General features: G+C 43.7%; 1 protein-coding gene across 1 annotated transcript in view; it reads right to left on the minus strand.

The window, feature by feature from the left end:
• The window catches only part of WDR35 (WD repeat domain 35), a 74,020-nt gene extending 60,414 nt beyond the window's left edge, over nucleotides 1–13,606 (minus strand). The window contains exons 1-6 of the mRNA XM_062209001.1: nucleotides 13,458–13,606; nucleotides 12,718–12,835; nucleotides 7,727–7,798; nucleotides 3,970–4,062; nucleotides 2,238–2,366; nucleotides 1,172–1,305 (exon numbers count right to left, since the gene is read on the minus strand). Of these exons, the coding sequence (XP_062064985.1) occupies nucleotides 1,172–1,305; nucleotides 2,238–2,366; nucleotides 3,970–4,062; nucleotides 7,727–7,798; nucleotides 12,718–12,835; nucleotides 13,458–13,481 (570 nt within the window). The 5' untranslated portion in view covers nucleotides 13,482–13,606. The remainder of the gene's footprint in view (nucleotides 1–1,171; nucleotides 1,306–2,237; nucleotides 2,367–3,969; nucleotides 4,063–7,726; nucleotides 7,799–12,717; nucleotides 12,836–13,457) is intronic.
• Nucleotides 13,607–15,509: the final 1,903 nt, after the last annotated feature.

The following is a 15,509-nucleotide window of genomic DNA, read 5'->3' on the forward strand; positions in this document are numbered from 1 at the left end:
TTTCTCCAGATGAAGCTACCCAATCCTCCTATTTTACCTTCTAACCAGGAATTGACTTTTCTCCCTTAGTGCTTAAGTCTCCTGCTTTCTATAGATTTACAGTATCTCATTACAACAACATCTTAGGTATCTGCATGTAAACTCTGGCTTCAGACACCAGAAGTCACTTACCAAACTTAAACTACATCCCATCCTACTCATCATTCCCCTGCTTCCATGCACTGACACCTTGCCCTTCCAGCTACCAGAAAATCTGAACTAACGGCTACACTCTAACCAATGTTGCATTAACTTACTTTTAAGAAAATAAGGCATCTTTTTTAAGATTCTATTTATTTGAGAGGTAGAGTTACAGACAGTGAGAGGGAGAAACAGACAGAGAGGTCTTCCATCCACTAGTTTACTCCCCAGATGGCCGAAATGGTCAGAGTTGCACCGATCCGAAGCCAGGAGCCAGGAGCTTCTTCCCGGTCTCCCATGTGGGTGCAGGGGCCCAAGCACTTGGGGCATCTTCTACTGCTTTCCCAGGCCACAGCAGAGAGTTGGACTGGAAGAGGAGCAGCCAGGACTAGAACCGGCGCCCACATGGGGATGCCGGCACCACAGGTGGAAGATCAACCTACTGAGCCACAGCGCTGGGCCCCAAAAGGGGCCTGTGCTGCGGTGTAGCAGGTAAAGCTACCACCTGCAGTGCTGGCATCCAATATGAGCGCCAGTTAGAGACCCAGCTGTTCCACTTCCGATCCAGCTCTCTGCTATGGCCTGGGAAAGCAGCAGAAGATGGCCCAAGTGCTTGGGCCCCTGCACCCACAATGGGAGACCTGGAAGAAGCTCCTGGCTCCTGGCTACTGGCTCCTGGCTCCTGGCTTCTGGCTTTGGATCAGCCCAGCTCTGGCCATTGCAACCATCTGGGGAGTGAACCAGCAGATGGAAGACCTCTCTCTCTCTGCCTCTGTAACTCTGCCTTTCAAATAAATAAATAAATCTTCAAAAAAAGAGAGAGAGAAAATAAATAAGGCATTTTTAAACAGGTGATTGGAAAAAAATATAAATCCTGAATTGAAGACTTTGATAATACAAACCGTCACAATAAATAATTGTGTATATGTATGTGTATAAATACAGAAATAGTAAAATTATATTAATGAAACTAATGAAAATATATACTTACTATAAAATTCCCTTGATTATCATAAACATGTATTTCCCCATTTGCCATTCCAAAAAGTAAGACTTTGCTATCCGCAGACCATGCTACATGGCACAGCTGTATGCCCTTCAGGTCTTTTCCCCAAATACGATTCCCTAGAACAAAACATAAACATTATTATTAAAAGCTCAAAGTCATGTTTCTCCAACACCTGCTTTCAAAATCTTTGTTACACCCAAAAAGCCTTCCCATTCTTCAAAGCATTCTTACAGTTATTCAATTTACTTGGTCAATAAATGTTTACTGAGCACCTATCTGAGCTAATTCCCCACAAGACATTTGAAATAGCAGTTGTTCAATCGCTTTTCCCTCTTCTTCCAAATTGTGATGCAAATCTCACTGCCAATTAGTAGATAGGCCCATCTTCTGCTTAAGAAAAAACAAATAAACGTTCTCAAAAAAGAAATTCCTCATTCACATTTTCAAACACACAGAACATGACTGAATGCACACTTACCCTTTCTGCTTTTGGCCCTAATAGAAAGCAAGAAGAATCCCACCAGCCAGTCCCCGTCTGAGGATAATCCCTCCACTGTGCTCTGACCTAATGCCAACCCCCCTAGCTTTGAGCAGACCTCCTTCTATCGCTTGTTCTCACCTTCCTCTCCACTACACTCATCTCTCCAGGCCCCTTCTTATGAGCACTTACACATACCAGACCTCTTCCTCTCCAAAACTACCTCAAATAAAAACAAAATTAAAAAAACCATTTCCCTCAATCCTAAATCTCCCCTCTGATGATGATCCAGTGTCTACCACTCCTTTCCCAACCCGACTTCACGGAAGAGTTCACACCTCCCAGCTCCCAGCTCCTGCCTTCAGATCGGTGCAGCTCCAACTGTTGCAGCCATCTGAGGAGTGAACCAGAAGACGGAAGACTTCTTTCTCTGTCTGTACCTCTCTCTGTAACTCTTTCAAATAAATAAAATAAAATCTTAAAAAAAAAATAATTCTAACATAGATAATTAACTTAAATTTCTAAAGATTAGGTTAGGAAAAAAGCCTAAATATCCAATTAATGCATTACCGTCCACGGAACCAACTATCACAGCGCCATCTTCATACACGATGCAGATCTTCTGCCCGTCGGCATTCCAGCTCATACTCCGAACCACTGATTTATTTCGATTGTTGATCATCTCCTCATACCAAGAGCCTATTTTTAGAAGTCAAAAAAATTACAGGTCAAAACTTTCACATCCATTAAGTGGTACTTCAGACCTGAAAAAATTCCATAAAGTATACTGTAGGACAAATAATTGCAAAGTTTTCTACAACCGGAGACATTAAACTACAAAGCCTTCAAATCCAACATACACAAAATGAAATATGAACTTGGCTTGACTAACAATTGCTTCAAAGATTATCACAGAAAATATAATAAACACCCATCTTTTTTCTTTCATTTAAGAAAATAAAGCTTCTGGGACCAGTGTTGACACACAGCAGACTAAGCCACCACTTGTGATGCCAGCTTCCCACATGGGTCCTGGCTGCTCTGCTTCCACTCCAGTTTCCTGCTAATGCGCCTGGGAAGGCAGAGGAGGATGGCCCAAGCACTTTGGCCCCTGAACCCACGTGGGAGACTCAGAGTTTCCAGCTCCTGGCTTCGGACTGGACTAGCTGTGGCTATTTTGGCCATTTGGGGAGTGAATCAGCGGATGGAAGCCTTCCTCCCCTCCCGTCCCCTCCCCTCCCCTACACCTCCTCCCTCTTCTTTCTCTCTTTCCCTCTGCCTTTCAAATAAATAAACCTAAAAATTTTTTAAATAAAACTTTAATTGCTTCTGTAGTGCCCCCAAAAAATTGATTTTTCTGAATGTCTAACTTTTCCCACTTGGACAGCATATTTTAAACCAAAACGAAGGGAAAAACATAATAACAACTTTATACGCCTGCATAAATCCTCCAATGATTAATTATAAGCATGTTAAGCATAACATATTAGGCAAAACTCTAATCCTGACTGAAAAAAATTTTAACAGCTCATATTACATCAGTGATATCCATCACTAATACTGACGATAAAAACATTCCAGCTGTGCACAGGTTGGAGTGAGATGTGAACTGTTTCATAGTATAATCAAATTAGAGGCAAAAATCAGAGAATTTGGTTTTTATGTCTTTTAAAGTTTTTACCAGACTCTGATACAAGCAACTCAGGTCTGTGGCCAAGGAAATAATAATGTAACTTGGAATCAGGAGAACATATACCAGCATTATTCCTGGTTAACAGTGATGTAGCCAAATTAATCCTTCTCTCATGCTCTCTTGTGAACAAGACGCACAAATGGTGAGCCAGCAGTAAGAGCCGAGATAAAATCTGCATCCATCAAAGAAAAGAAAGTTAACTGGCCCAGTGAATTATTATGTTGGACTTCTTCATAAATATATAAACGCATTTTTCATCTAATGAGCTAACACCAGCCACCAAACACACAGTGATGAATCTTACTGGAAATCCAGGTGGGGACAGGGAGGGAGCAATCTCAGGTAGAAATTATTCTTCTACTAATGTCTTAGTCAATTTTGGAGACAACCAGTGGTCACCTAATTCACTTTCTTAACACAGTATGTTACAGTTCAAAGGAAATTAAAGTGAAGAGAAAAAAGCTGGCCGCACTAAAACCTGAAATTGTGCAGTCAGGATGACTCCTGCTGCTGCCTAAAAGGGCCAGTTTCAGAGCTGCTATTTCCCCATCCCAACCCTGGGATGCAGACTCCAATTTGTGAAATACTAAATAAGCTTTCTTAATGTACCTTTATATAACATCCACACAATGATAAGCCCATTTTGGTCACTGGTAGTCAACTTCTGATACTGTTCATTCCATGTTACAACTTGAACAGAACCTAGAACATTACAAAACAATTTTGAGACTTTAAGAAGACAATTAATTTTAGTTATACTTTATATACATACACACCAAAGGAATGTTAAAACCAATATGGTTCCTCTGAAACTAACTGGTCTTTAATATTATCCAGCAAACTCAGAGCAGGGTCCAGCATTGTGGTGCCAGCTCCCTGCTAATGCACCTGGGAAAGAAGGGGAAGATGGGCCAAGTGCTCCCTGCTGCCCACGTGAGACACCTGGATGGGGTTCCTGGCTCCTGACTTCAGCATAGGCCAGCCTTGGCTATTGGAGCCATTTTGTGAATGAACTAGTGGACAAAAGATCCCCCCACTATCTTCTGAATACATAAATATTTTTTAAAATGCATAGGATACAGTTGCTGATATCACTAACTTTCTACAATAATGCATAATAATACTTTTCAAATGTATCCCTACTTCATGCCAGCAGAGGCACCTATCACAGCCAGATGCAGGAGCTGCTGTGTACCTGTCTGATCACAGAACAAAGGGAAGCGTGATGTACGCAACTGCCCTGCTCTGCCTCACACAGATAAGATGTCCAAGGGGCACTACACTAAGTACTTGTTTGGGCTATTTTTTTTCTATCTGTTTTGGTTGATACGTCTTCACCTCTCCATCCCTGTATTTTTCATTCTATTAGTAATACTCTTCAGTGTATGTTCAACCTCTGAGTTTTATGAATAATTGATTTATTTTAGTTTTTTCCCAAATACGTTAGGGTATTATTTCCCAAGATTAATGACATTTTACAAATTACAAATTAGAAAATTTAACACTGATACACTATTATTATCTAACATATAGTTTATACTAAAATTTCATCAATGGTCCAAATAATATCCTTTATAGATATTAGTTTTCTCTTTCCGTGATCCAATCCAGAATCATACAATGCATTCAGTTGCTATGTCTCTTTACCCTCCTTTAATCTGGAATCATAGGACATAGTATAAAAAGATTATTTATATAACATCCATAGCAGCTAACAGTATTTTTAATATACCAAATAAAAGCTAGCAAATTTAGATTTATTGAAGACTTGCTTAATCATGTAAAAGTTACTAAATGACTCTAGGTCATAGAGTCACTAAAAATGCTTTTTTTAAATATTATTTAAAATGTTGACAATTCTGTATTAAGCAGATAGCTTCTAAATGCCTAAGACAATACTATGCAAAGGTGATTTTAATCAAGGTTGCCCTTACACAAAAATTCACTCAACATGGATTAAAGACTTAAATCTACGACCCGAAACCATCAAATTATTAGAGAGCATTGGAGAAACCCTGCAAGATATAGGCACAGGCAAAGACTTCCTGGAAAATACTCCAACAGCACAGGCAGTCAAAACCAAAATTAACATTTGGGATTGCATCAAATTGAGAAGTTTCTGTACTTCAAAAGAAACAGTCAGGAAAGTGAAGAGGCAACCAACAGAATGGGAAAAAATATTCGCAAACTATACTACAGATAAAGGATTGATAACCAGAATCTACAAAGAAATCAAGAAAATCCACAACAACAAAACAAACAACCCACTTAAAAGATGGGCCAAGGACCTCAATAGACATTTTTCGAAAGAGGAAATCCAAATGGCCAACAGACACATGAAAAAATGTTCAAAATCACTGGCAATCAGAGAAATGCAAATCAAAACCACAATGAGGTTCCATCTCACCCCGGTGAGAATGGCTCACATTCAGAAATCGACCAACAACAGATGCTGGAGAGGATGTGGGGAAAAAGGGACACTAACCCACTGTTGGTGGGAATGCAAACTGGTTAAGCCACTATGGAAGTCAGTCTGGAGATTCCTCAGAAACCTGAACATAACCCTACCATACGACCCAGCCATTCCACTCCTTGGAATTTACCCAAAGGAAATTAATTTGGCAAATAAAAAAGCCATCTGCACATTAATGTTTATTGCAGCTCAATTCACAATCGCTAAGACCTGGAACCAACCCAAATGCCCATCAACAGTAGACTGGATAAAGAAATTATGGGACATGTACTCCATAGAATACTATACAGCAGTAAGAAACAACGAAACCCAGTCATTTGCAACAAGATGGAGCAATCTGGAAAACATCATGCTGAGTGAATTAAGCCAGTCCCAAAGAGAAAAATATCATTTGTTTTCCCTGATCGGTGACAACTGAGCGTCAAAGGGGAAACCTGTTAAGTGAAATGGACACTATAAGCAACAATGAACTGATCAGCTCCTGTCCTGACTTTAGATGTACAATGTAATACTTTATCCTTTTTAGTATTTGTTGTTGTTGTTGTTGTTCTAGTACTATTGGTTGAACTCAGTAATTAACACACAATTATTCTTAGGTGTTTAAATTTTAACTGAAAAGTGATCCCTGTTAAATCTAAGAGTGGAAAAAGAGAGGGAGGAGATGAACAATTTGGAACATGCTCAATCGGACTGGCCGCAAATGGTGGAGTTAGAAATGTGCCAGGGGATTCCAACACAATCCCATCAAGATGGCATGTACCAATGCCATCGCACTAGTCCAAGTGATCAATTTCAGCTCACAATTGATAGTTTTGATAGGTCTAAGAGTCAAAGAGATCACACAAACAAGACAAGTATCTGCTAATACTAACTGATAGAATCAAAAAGGGAGAGAAAGATCCAACATGGGAAGTGGGATACACAGCAGACTCATAGGATGGCAGATGTCCTAAACAACACTCTGGCCTCAGAATCAGCCCTCAAGGCATTCAGATCTGGCTGAAGAGCCCATGAGAGTATAGCAGGCATGGAAAGCCAGATATCATGGAAAAAAAAAAAAGACCTAAATGAATGATCTCTGTGAGTGAGATCCCAGTGGAAAGAACGGGGCCATCAAAGAAGGAGGTACCCTTCTCCGAAGGGAGGAGAGAACTTCCACTTTGACTATGACCCTATCGGAATAAGACCAAAGTCAGCGAACTCTAAAGGCTTCCATAGCCCTGGCAACTCATGACTAGAGCCTAGGGAGATTACTGACGCCATGAACAGGAGTGTCAAATTGTTAAATCAGCAACAGGAGTCACTGTGTACTTACACCCCATGTGGGATCTGTCCCTAATGTGTCGTCTAAAGCCAAGTGATGCTATAACTAGTACTGAAACAGTATTTTTATACTTTGCGTTTCTGTGTGGGCACAAACTGATGAGGTCTTTACTAATTATATACTGAATTGATCTTCTGTATATAAAGAGAATTGGAAATGAAAAAAAAAAAACAACCTGGTGTTAAAATGGAAATGGCATAGAAAATTAATTAATTTGAAAAAAAAAATTATGTAGGATCTCTGTCTTTAATGTGCTGTACATTGCTATTTAATGCTATAATTAGTAATCCAATGGTAGTTTTTTCACTTGATATTGCTATATGGGCAAAATGTTGAAATCTTTACCTAATATATACTAAACTGATCTTCTGTATACAAAGAGAATTGAAAATGAATCTTTACATGAATGGAAGGGGAAAGGGAGCGGGAAGGGGGAGGATTGCGGGCGGGAGGGAAGTTATGGGAGGGGGGAAGCCATTGTAACCCATGGGCTATACTTTGGAAATTTATATTCATTAAATAAAAGTAAAAAAAAAAAAAAAAAAAAAAATCAAGGTTGCACTACTCACCACTATGACCTTCCAGAGTCTGATTCATGGACAGGTTACTAGGAACTGCGAGACCCTTCAGTTTTGCATCATCTGGAAACAAAACAAAACATAAGCTACTATGATGCATTTGTAGAAGTCACCAATTACAAGGTTCTGACACTTCTTGAGTTCTTTCACTACTCTTGGAAGATATTACAGGTTGACTATCCCTTATCGGAAATGCTTGAAACCAGATTTTGGAATATTGCATATACATAATGATATACCTTTGGGATGAGAACCAAGTCTAAACATAAAATTTATTTGTGTTTCATCTATTCCTTATATACATAGCCTGGAGATAATTTTATGCATTTTTTCAAAAAATATATTTACTGGCCGGCGCTGTGGCTTAACAGGCTAATCCTCCGCCTTGCGGCGCTGGCACACCGGGTTCTAGTCCTGGTTGGGGCGCCGGATTCTATCCCGGTTGCCCCTCTTCCAGGCCAGCTCTCTCTATGGCCCGGGAAGGCAGTGGAGGATGGCCCAAGAGCTTGGGCCCTGCATCCCATGGGAGACCAGGAGAAGCACCTGGCTCCTGGCTTCGGATCAGCGTGACGCGCCGGCCGCAGCGGCCATTGGAGGGTGAACCAACAGAAAAGGAAGACCTTTCTCTCTGTCTCTCTCTCTCACTGTCCACTCTGCCTGTAAAATATATATATATATATATATATATATATATATATATATATATATATACTTATCTATTTGAAAGGTAGAGCAACTGAAAGAAAGAGATGAAGAGAGAGATCGTCCATCCGCTGGTTCATTCTCCTAAATGCCATAGCAGCTGTGACCACCCGGGACTCCCAAGTGGGCGATAGGGACTCAAACACTTGAGCGGTCATCTGCTGCCTTCCCCGGATGCGCATTAGCAGGAAGCTGGGTCAGAAGCAGAGTAGCCAGGACCTGAACCACATACTCCAAGGTAGGTTACTGGTGTCCCAGGCAGCAGATTTCTACGCTGTGCTACAGCACCCACCCTACACCATATTTTAAATAATTATGTTCATGAAACAAAGTGTGTGTACCACAGCTAGGATGGCTAACATTTGGGAACAGTTGAGTCACTACTGGCTTCAGCCTGGCCCAGTCCTGGCTGTTGCAGGCATTTGAAGAATGAACCAGCAGATAGATCTCTCTCCATCTCTCTCTCTTTCTCCTTTTCTCTCTCTCCCTCCCTCCCTCTCTCTCTTCTCTCTGCCTTTCAAATAAAATGAAAATAAATAAATTAATGAAAAAATTTTTATAGATATGTTCAAACAGAGATAAATAAAGGAAGCTATTTTGGAGGTGATGAAGATCTCGATTTTGGGAGTGGTTCCTGGCACAGCGGTTAAGTCGCTGCTCGAGATAGCTGCATTACACAGTACAGTGCCTGATTTGAGTCCCAGCTACTCTGCTTCCAATCCAGCCTCCTGGAATATGAATCCTGGGAGGCAGCAGGTGATAGCTTTGGTACTTGGGTCCCTGCCACCCACATGGAAGACCCAGGTGGAGTTCCAGGCTCCAGCCTCAGCCTAGCTCAGCTCTGGCAGTTGTGGGCATTTTGGAAGTGAACCAAAAGGCGGGAGATCTCTCTCCATTGGTCTCTCTCCCTGTCTGTATCTTTCAAATAAAAAGTACAACAAATAAGTAAAAATGCCTGAAGAAAAATGTTCAATGTTTGGTCAAAATCAGTATGAGATGTCTGTGAAAGACTCCAGTAGAGATGTCCAAATCTGAAAAATCAAGACTGGGCTGAAGATTGGGATCCTCATGCCAGCGGTAGCACTTAAGGCCATGGGAATGAAAAATATCCGGAGAGCGAATAAGGAGACGCAGACGCAAGTCCGCAGGAATTCCGACAGCTAGAAGGGGGGACTCCAGAAAAGACTGCGGGGACTACCAGAGAATGGTGGGGACAGCGTGCTTACACATAATAAAGCGAAGTGTCTGAATTCTCCTGTCTTGGGAACAACATTCAGAACACAAGGAAAGGTCAATGCTGAGAGAAAACACTTTCCAACAGGTCTAAAACATGAAAGTCACTGATGAAGAAGCACTCAACACCAGAACTGGCTAAGCAAATTACAACATCGCAATAGAATGCAATTCTAACTCTCCACTAAAAATGGTGCCATAGAGGACTTACTGAAGTACAGGACTGTTACCATACTGTTGAGTGATAATAGCTTAACTATCTTATATTAGCAAAGCTACAAAACAACCTGTTCAGCACAGATAGTGCTTGATAAGTAGTAGGGATGTAATACGTGGTGGTTATTACTACAAGAATCTACTACCTCATCACCATATTAGTAAATAAATATGGTGTGACCTCGTGAGAACCCCCCCCCAGCCATCTCTCTCATATTTATCTTTTCCAGCATGATTCACAATCATCAAGTTCCAAAACAAATAATTTACCCCATCTCCCAAATCTCCCGTGAATCTTGCTCACTAAGCCCAAAGAATACTCTGACCACAACTCATCAAAAGTGCACAGCAAGAAGGCAGTGCATCTGAGAAGGTAAAAGAAGATAGCCCAAGTATTTTAGGGCCCTACCATTCACATGCAACACTGAATGGAGTTCCTGGTACCTGGCCCAGCCCCAACCATTGCAGCCATTTGGGAAGTGAACCAACAGATGGAAGTTCTTCCTCCCTGTCTCTTCCTTTCTGTCACTCTGCCTTTCAATACAATAAATCTTTTTTTTGAAAAGCCTTCAATGTTGAACAAAATCAAGTCTTCCTTTCAAAAGAAAGGCTTGATTGTTTATTTATTTATTTGAAAGGCAGAATCACAGAGAAGGGGAGAAAGAAAGAGATCTTGCATCCTCAGTTTCATTCCTCCTAATGGCTACAACTGCCAGGGCTGGGCCAGGCCAAAGCCAGGAGCCAGGAGCTTCATTAGGGTCTCCCACATGGGTGCAGAGGCCCAAGGACTTGGGCCATCTTCTGCTGCTTTCCCAGATGCATTAGCAGGGAGCTGGATCAAGGGGGAGCAGCCAGGACTCTAACTAGCACCCATATGGAATGCGCGCATCGCGGGAGACAGCTTGACCCGCTGTCACAACGCCAGCCTCCCGTGTATTTCTTAATGTAACTGAAGCTTACCACAGATTTTAAGCAAAATAAGAACATAATACACACATATGAACATCTATACAGACATCTGAGAACCATAATAGAAAGAATTCATTTTTAACACTGTTAAGAAAACTAAAACACTGAGAGATTAAACTACAAAACATCAGAAGCTAAACTTCGATCGGTACTTATATCTTCCAACCTTGCCCTTTATGTTATTAATCTACTACATCAAAACAAATATGCTCTTCTCTGTGTATGTTGTCCATGAGCCCTCTGGAGAGTGGTTACAAATAAGGACTTAAAAGTGAGGCAAAGTGAGTTTCAAGTCCCAGCTCTACCACTTCTAGGCTGCGTGACCCTGGGTAAGTTATTAACTAATCAGAGCCCCCATTTCTCACCTGGAACACCTTCCTCTCAAGACTCCTGTGAAGTCCAGTGAAACAGCAAAGGTTACACATCAGTATGGGGAAATATTAAATAAGTGTTTGTGATTCAAAGTCCAAGGCAGTGCTTCTCAAAGTGCGGCCTGAGGGCCAGCAACACGAGCACCACTAGAAACGCAAATGCGCAGGCCCCATCCCAGATCTGCTCTGGGGATTAGAGCCCAAGAATCCACTTTAGCAATCTCTTCCAGTGATTCTTTTTTTTTTTTTCCACAGGAAGAGTGGACAGTGAGAGAGGGAGAGAGACAGAGAGAAAGGTCTCCCTTTTGCCGTTGCTTCACCCTCCAATGGCCGCCACGGCTGGCGCGCTGCGGCCAGCGCACCGCGCTGATCCGAAGGCAGGAGCCAGGTGCTTCTCCTCTGAGCTGGCCTGGAAGAGGGGCAACCGGGATAGAATCCGGCGCCCCAACTGGGACTAGAACCCGGGGTGCCGGCGCCGCAAGGCAGAGGATTAGCCTATTGAGCCGCGGCCGCCGGCCCTCTAGTGATTCTTACGCCCAATAAAGTTGGAGAGGCAATGATGCAAGGACTCCAAAAGGCAACCTAACTTAACCCCTCACTTTACAGAAGCGTGAACTGAAGTCTGAAGCCACGCAGCACTCGCTGAGAGCCAGGCAGAGTTTTGTGGCAGAGCTGAGAGTGCAAATCACTCAGTCTCCTTATCTCTCTCTCCAAACTAAACCAGGGGTGATCTGAATCCCCAATTGGGAGCAACAATAGGGAGGATAAAAAAAAATTAGACTGTTTGCTGCAATTTCAGAGACATGGAAAAGAAATGAAGCCACAAAGACAAGAGATTTATGAACAAAAATGCAAAACATATTCCATTCTCTGTTCTTGGGCACAAAGTGCCTAACTGTGAACACATGTTACATGTAATGAAATGTGGGATCCCGTGACTTTACAGGAATGTTAACTCATGATTTTTACTCTACTCCTAGCTGCATAGCACAATCATGAGACATAACTCCAGAGAACACAATGACTCCATTTTCTTTCTTCATTCTATTTCATTTTCCATCAACTCCTTCAGCAAGAGCCATCTGATGCTTATATCCAACACTGTCTGAACTTTATTGCAAAAACACACTGGAAAAAACATCACAAGGCGTTCAGGTTTTTATTCCTTTTAGTACAATCAGAACCACATGCTGACAAATGCCATGTCAAATCCCACAGGACCGGGGGCTGGCGCTATGGCATAGCGGGTAAAGCCACCACCTGCAGGGCTAGGCATCTCATATGGGCGCCAGTTCGAGACCCAGCTGCTCTACTTCCAATCCAGCTCTGTGCAATGGCCTAGGAAAGCAGTAGAAGATGCCTGGGCCTTGCACCCCTGTAGGAAGACCTGGAAGAAGCTCCTGGCTCTGGATTGGCGCGGGTTATAGCCGTTGCAGCCATAAAGAAAAAAAAAATCCACAGAACCAAACACTTGGGCTTGCATGCATTTACCTGTCTGTGTCTCTAATTTCAAAACTTTCAGTAATCCATCTTCACCACCGCATGCTATGAACCCTTGGTCCTTGTTCCAGGATATGCACTTCAACTTGACGTTGTTGGGAATGGCAATCTGTAAAAGCAACCAGCACTCTAGCAACTTTTCCCAAGAGAACTGGGAATCCACGGGGGAAAAAAATCTTCCAAGAAGAAAAACGTATGGCTTTGCAGAAAAAATGAGCTGTAATTAAAATGGGCATGGTCCCCTGAAGTACCCTGGCCTCTTCCAACTGGGGAAGGGGGAAAGAAGTGCACACGCACGGACAGCAGAGGAAGGAAGCCCGCGGCGGGTGTCACCTGATGGATTTTCGGAGTGGCCGGGATTGCGGGCAGACTCGGTACCGCCCATCAGTTCTCCCTCTCCGCACACAAAACGTAAGCCACCCTTCTGTCACTTTTCTTTTCCCCTCAAAGTCTCGCCTGGAGCAGCAACAAGCGGAGGAGGAAGGCGAGGGCGGGCCCTGTGGTCCGTCCTGCTGGCCACCCACGAGGACCCGGCCGGGGCAGGAATGGGAGAACCGTGCGGGAGGGCAGCTGGCTCGGACAAACGCTAGCTGGGGCTCTGGGTCCCATGGAAGAGGCCCAAGGCTGGCCCCGCCGGGAAGGCTGGCCGCTGCTGCCGGAGCCAGGTGAAGATGCCCGGCTTGGCGGAGGGAAGGCGGGAATCGCCCGCGGGCGGCCGCTGGGAAACTCACTTTCTTGCTCAGATAGAAGAACATCGTGGGAACCCCGAGAGGCTGCCCGCCGCCTTCGAGGCCCGCCACAGCTAAGCGCGTCTGCGTCTCCAGTCACCAGCCCCAGCGCCCTGGGGAAGCTCCCGTCGCCCTGGCAACCGCCGCCACCGGTCGCATCCGGGGCGGCCAGGGACACTTCCGGTGTGGCCAGGGACACTTCCGGTGTCTCCTCGGCGTCGTGCGCCTGCGCAGACGGCGGAGGGGGCTAGGCGCGCCGGGACGCGGGGTGCAGGACCCCCAGGCTGCGGGCCTTCCTGCTTTCCCCCGGGGCTGCTGGGCGAGCTGCGGCTGCCCGCCGTAGGCGCGCGGGCGGGAGAACACGCCACAGCTGGGGCGGTTGCGGTGTAGCCGCGCCTCCCGTGTCCGGAGCTGTGACCCAGGAGAGGCACCCGTCCCGAGGGGGTCCCAGTGAGGTTTTTGCAAGCCCCGCCATCCCAGCGCGCTTGAGACGTCGCTCACTGTATTCAGTACGCTATACTTGCGCCGTGGACCCAGTGGCGGAGCAAACGTGCGGTTTCAAACCTTCCCGGTGTCTTTGGAATGAGGAGATTTTGTTGTTTGTTTTGGATTTTTTTTTTTTTTCACAGTTTAATTAAGCTGCTGCCGCAGCCCCAGTCCTGCAGAACACATGACTGGCCTTGGGGCGCAGCCTCCACCTTTAAAATGTTGAGCTGTGTAGTCTTCCCTCGCCTTGGTCCAGTTTTCTTTTTTTATTTCTTTTTTCATTCTCCTTTATCCTTTTAGAAAGCCCGAGAGCTTCAGAGACTCCAAACCTAAGGCATAGACGGCAGAGACCCAGACACAGCCATGCCTGCGACATTATGTGGCCTCACCCGTCTTCTTACTTCTAGTTTTCCCTTTTATTATCACTGTTGATCTGCACCAGTTTAATCTAGCGTGCAATTTACGCAGGAGCAGTTTCTGCACCTGGAATCTTTCGCCATCTCAAATAATCTTCAAACGTGCGGACGTGGGTCTGTTGCCTCGCCTGGCACGTCCTAGGATTGACAGTGGTCCCTCGTGCTTTCCCTCTTAGATCAGATCTCTCGTCCATCCTAAAGTGCCTTCACTGGTGCCCTCGCGCCCAGCGAGCCAGGATGCTCCCTGCCCCCAGCGTTTTACCAGGCTGTGCCTCCCAGACCAACTTGCACCGGATGCTGCTCCTGGCCCTTTGGGAGCCAAACGGGCACAGGTCAGGTCTCCCTGAGGAATTCTTTCCAAACCTGGCAGTATGCCATTCAGCACTTACCTGCAAACACCTAAGATACCTTGGCACCTGCTCATAGGCTCCCGGTCTGGACTTACCTGATTACAAATCTAAGCCAGGTGTTTCCAGTCAAGTGGTTAAACATAATTAGGTGAAGGTAGTTACTGATAGTCTCACACTTGGGCCAACTCATCCCTCCCTCTAAATACCTCTCCTTCCTTGTCCATGCGTTCTCGCTGATCCCTTGTGTGGTACCACTCCTCTGAGACAGTAATGTGTACTACTGATTCTGTGTCCATAATTAAGTTTGGAAAATAATATTGTAGCTCTAAGTCATGTCCTTAAAAAATTCTGGAAAGTAAAAGTTTCAAAGAATACATATTCCCTTGAATTATTTATTTCATTTCTTAAAGTTTATATCTGAGGTTTACATTGATAGGTTATCTTTGCTCTTCAGGAGTTTATATTCATTAAAGTTCAGAATTATTTAATTTTTTAAAATTTTATGTTATTCCCTCTCCCACAATATCATGTTTGATTAAAACCTTTCTGTTTAACCTGAACTTAGATTTTTTTGCATGAGGAGTGTGAGATTAAATTATAGGAAGAGTCTCAACATCCTCTCCGACAAGAAATGGTTACACGTTCAAAATAATTGTTAATTCCATTTAAGGAAAGATGTTGAGTGAACAAAACTGATATGTCATCAAAAAACAAACATGACAACAATATATAAAGACAATAACTTTTATTAAAGACAGTACAAACCAAGAACACAATTTAAAGGACTGTTTTGTTCTAAAAGT

This window comes from Lepus europaeus, chromosome 13 (assembly GCF_033115175.1).
Source record: "Lepus europaeus isolate LE1 chromosome 13, mLepTim1.pri, whole genome shotgun sequence".
Taxonomy (NCBI): Eukaryota; Metazoa; Chordata; class Mammalia; order Lagomorpha; family Leporidae; genus Lepus; species Lepus europaeus.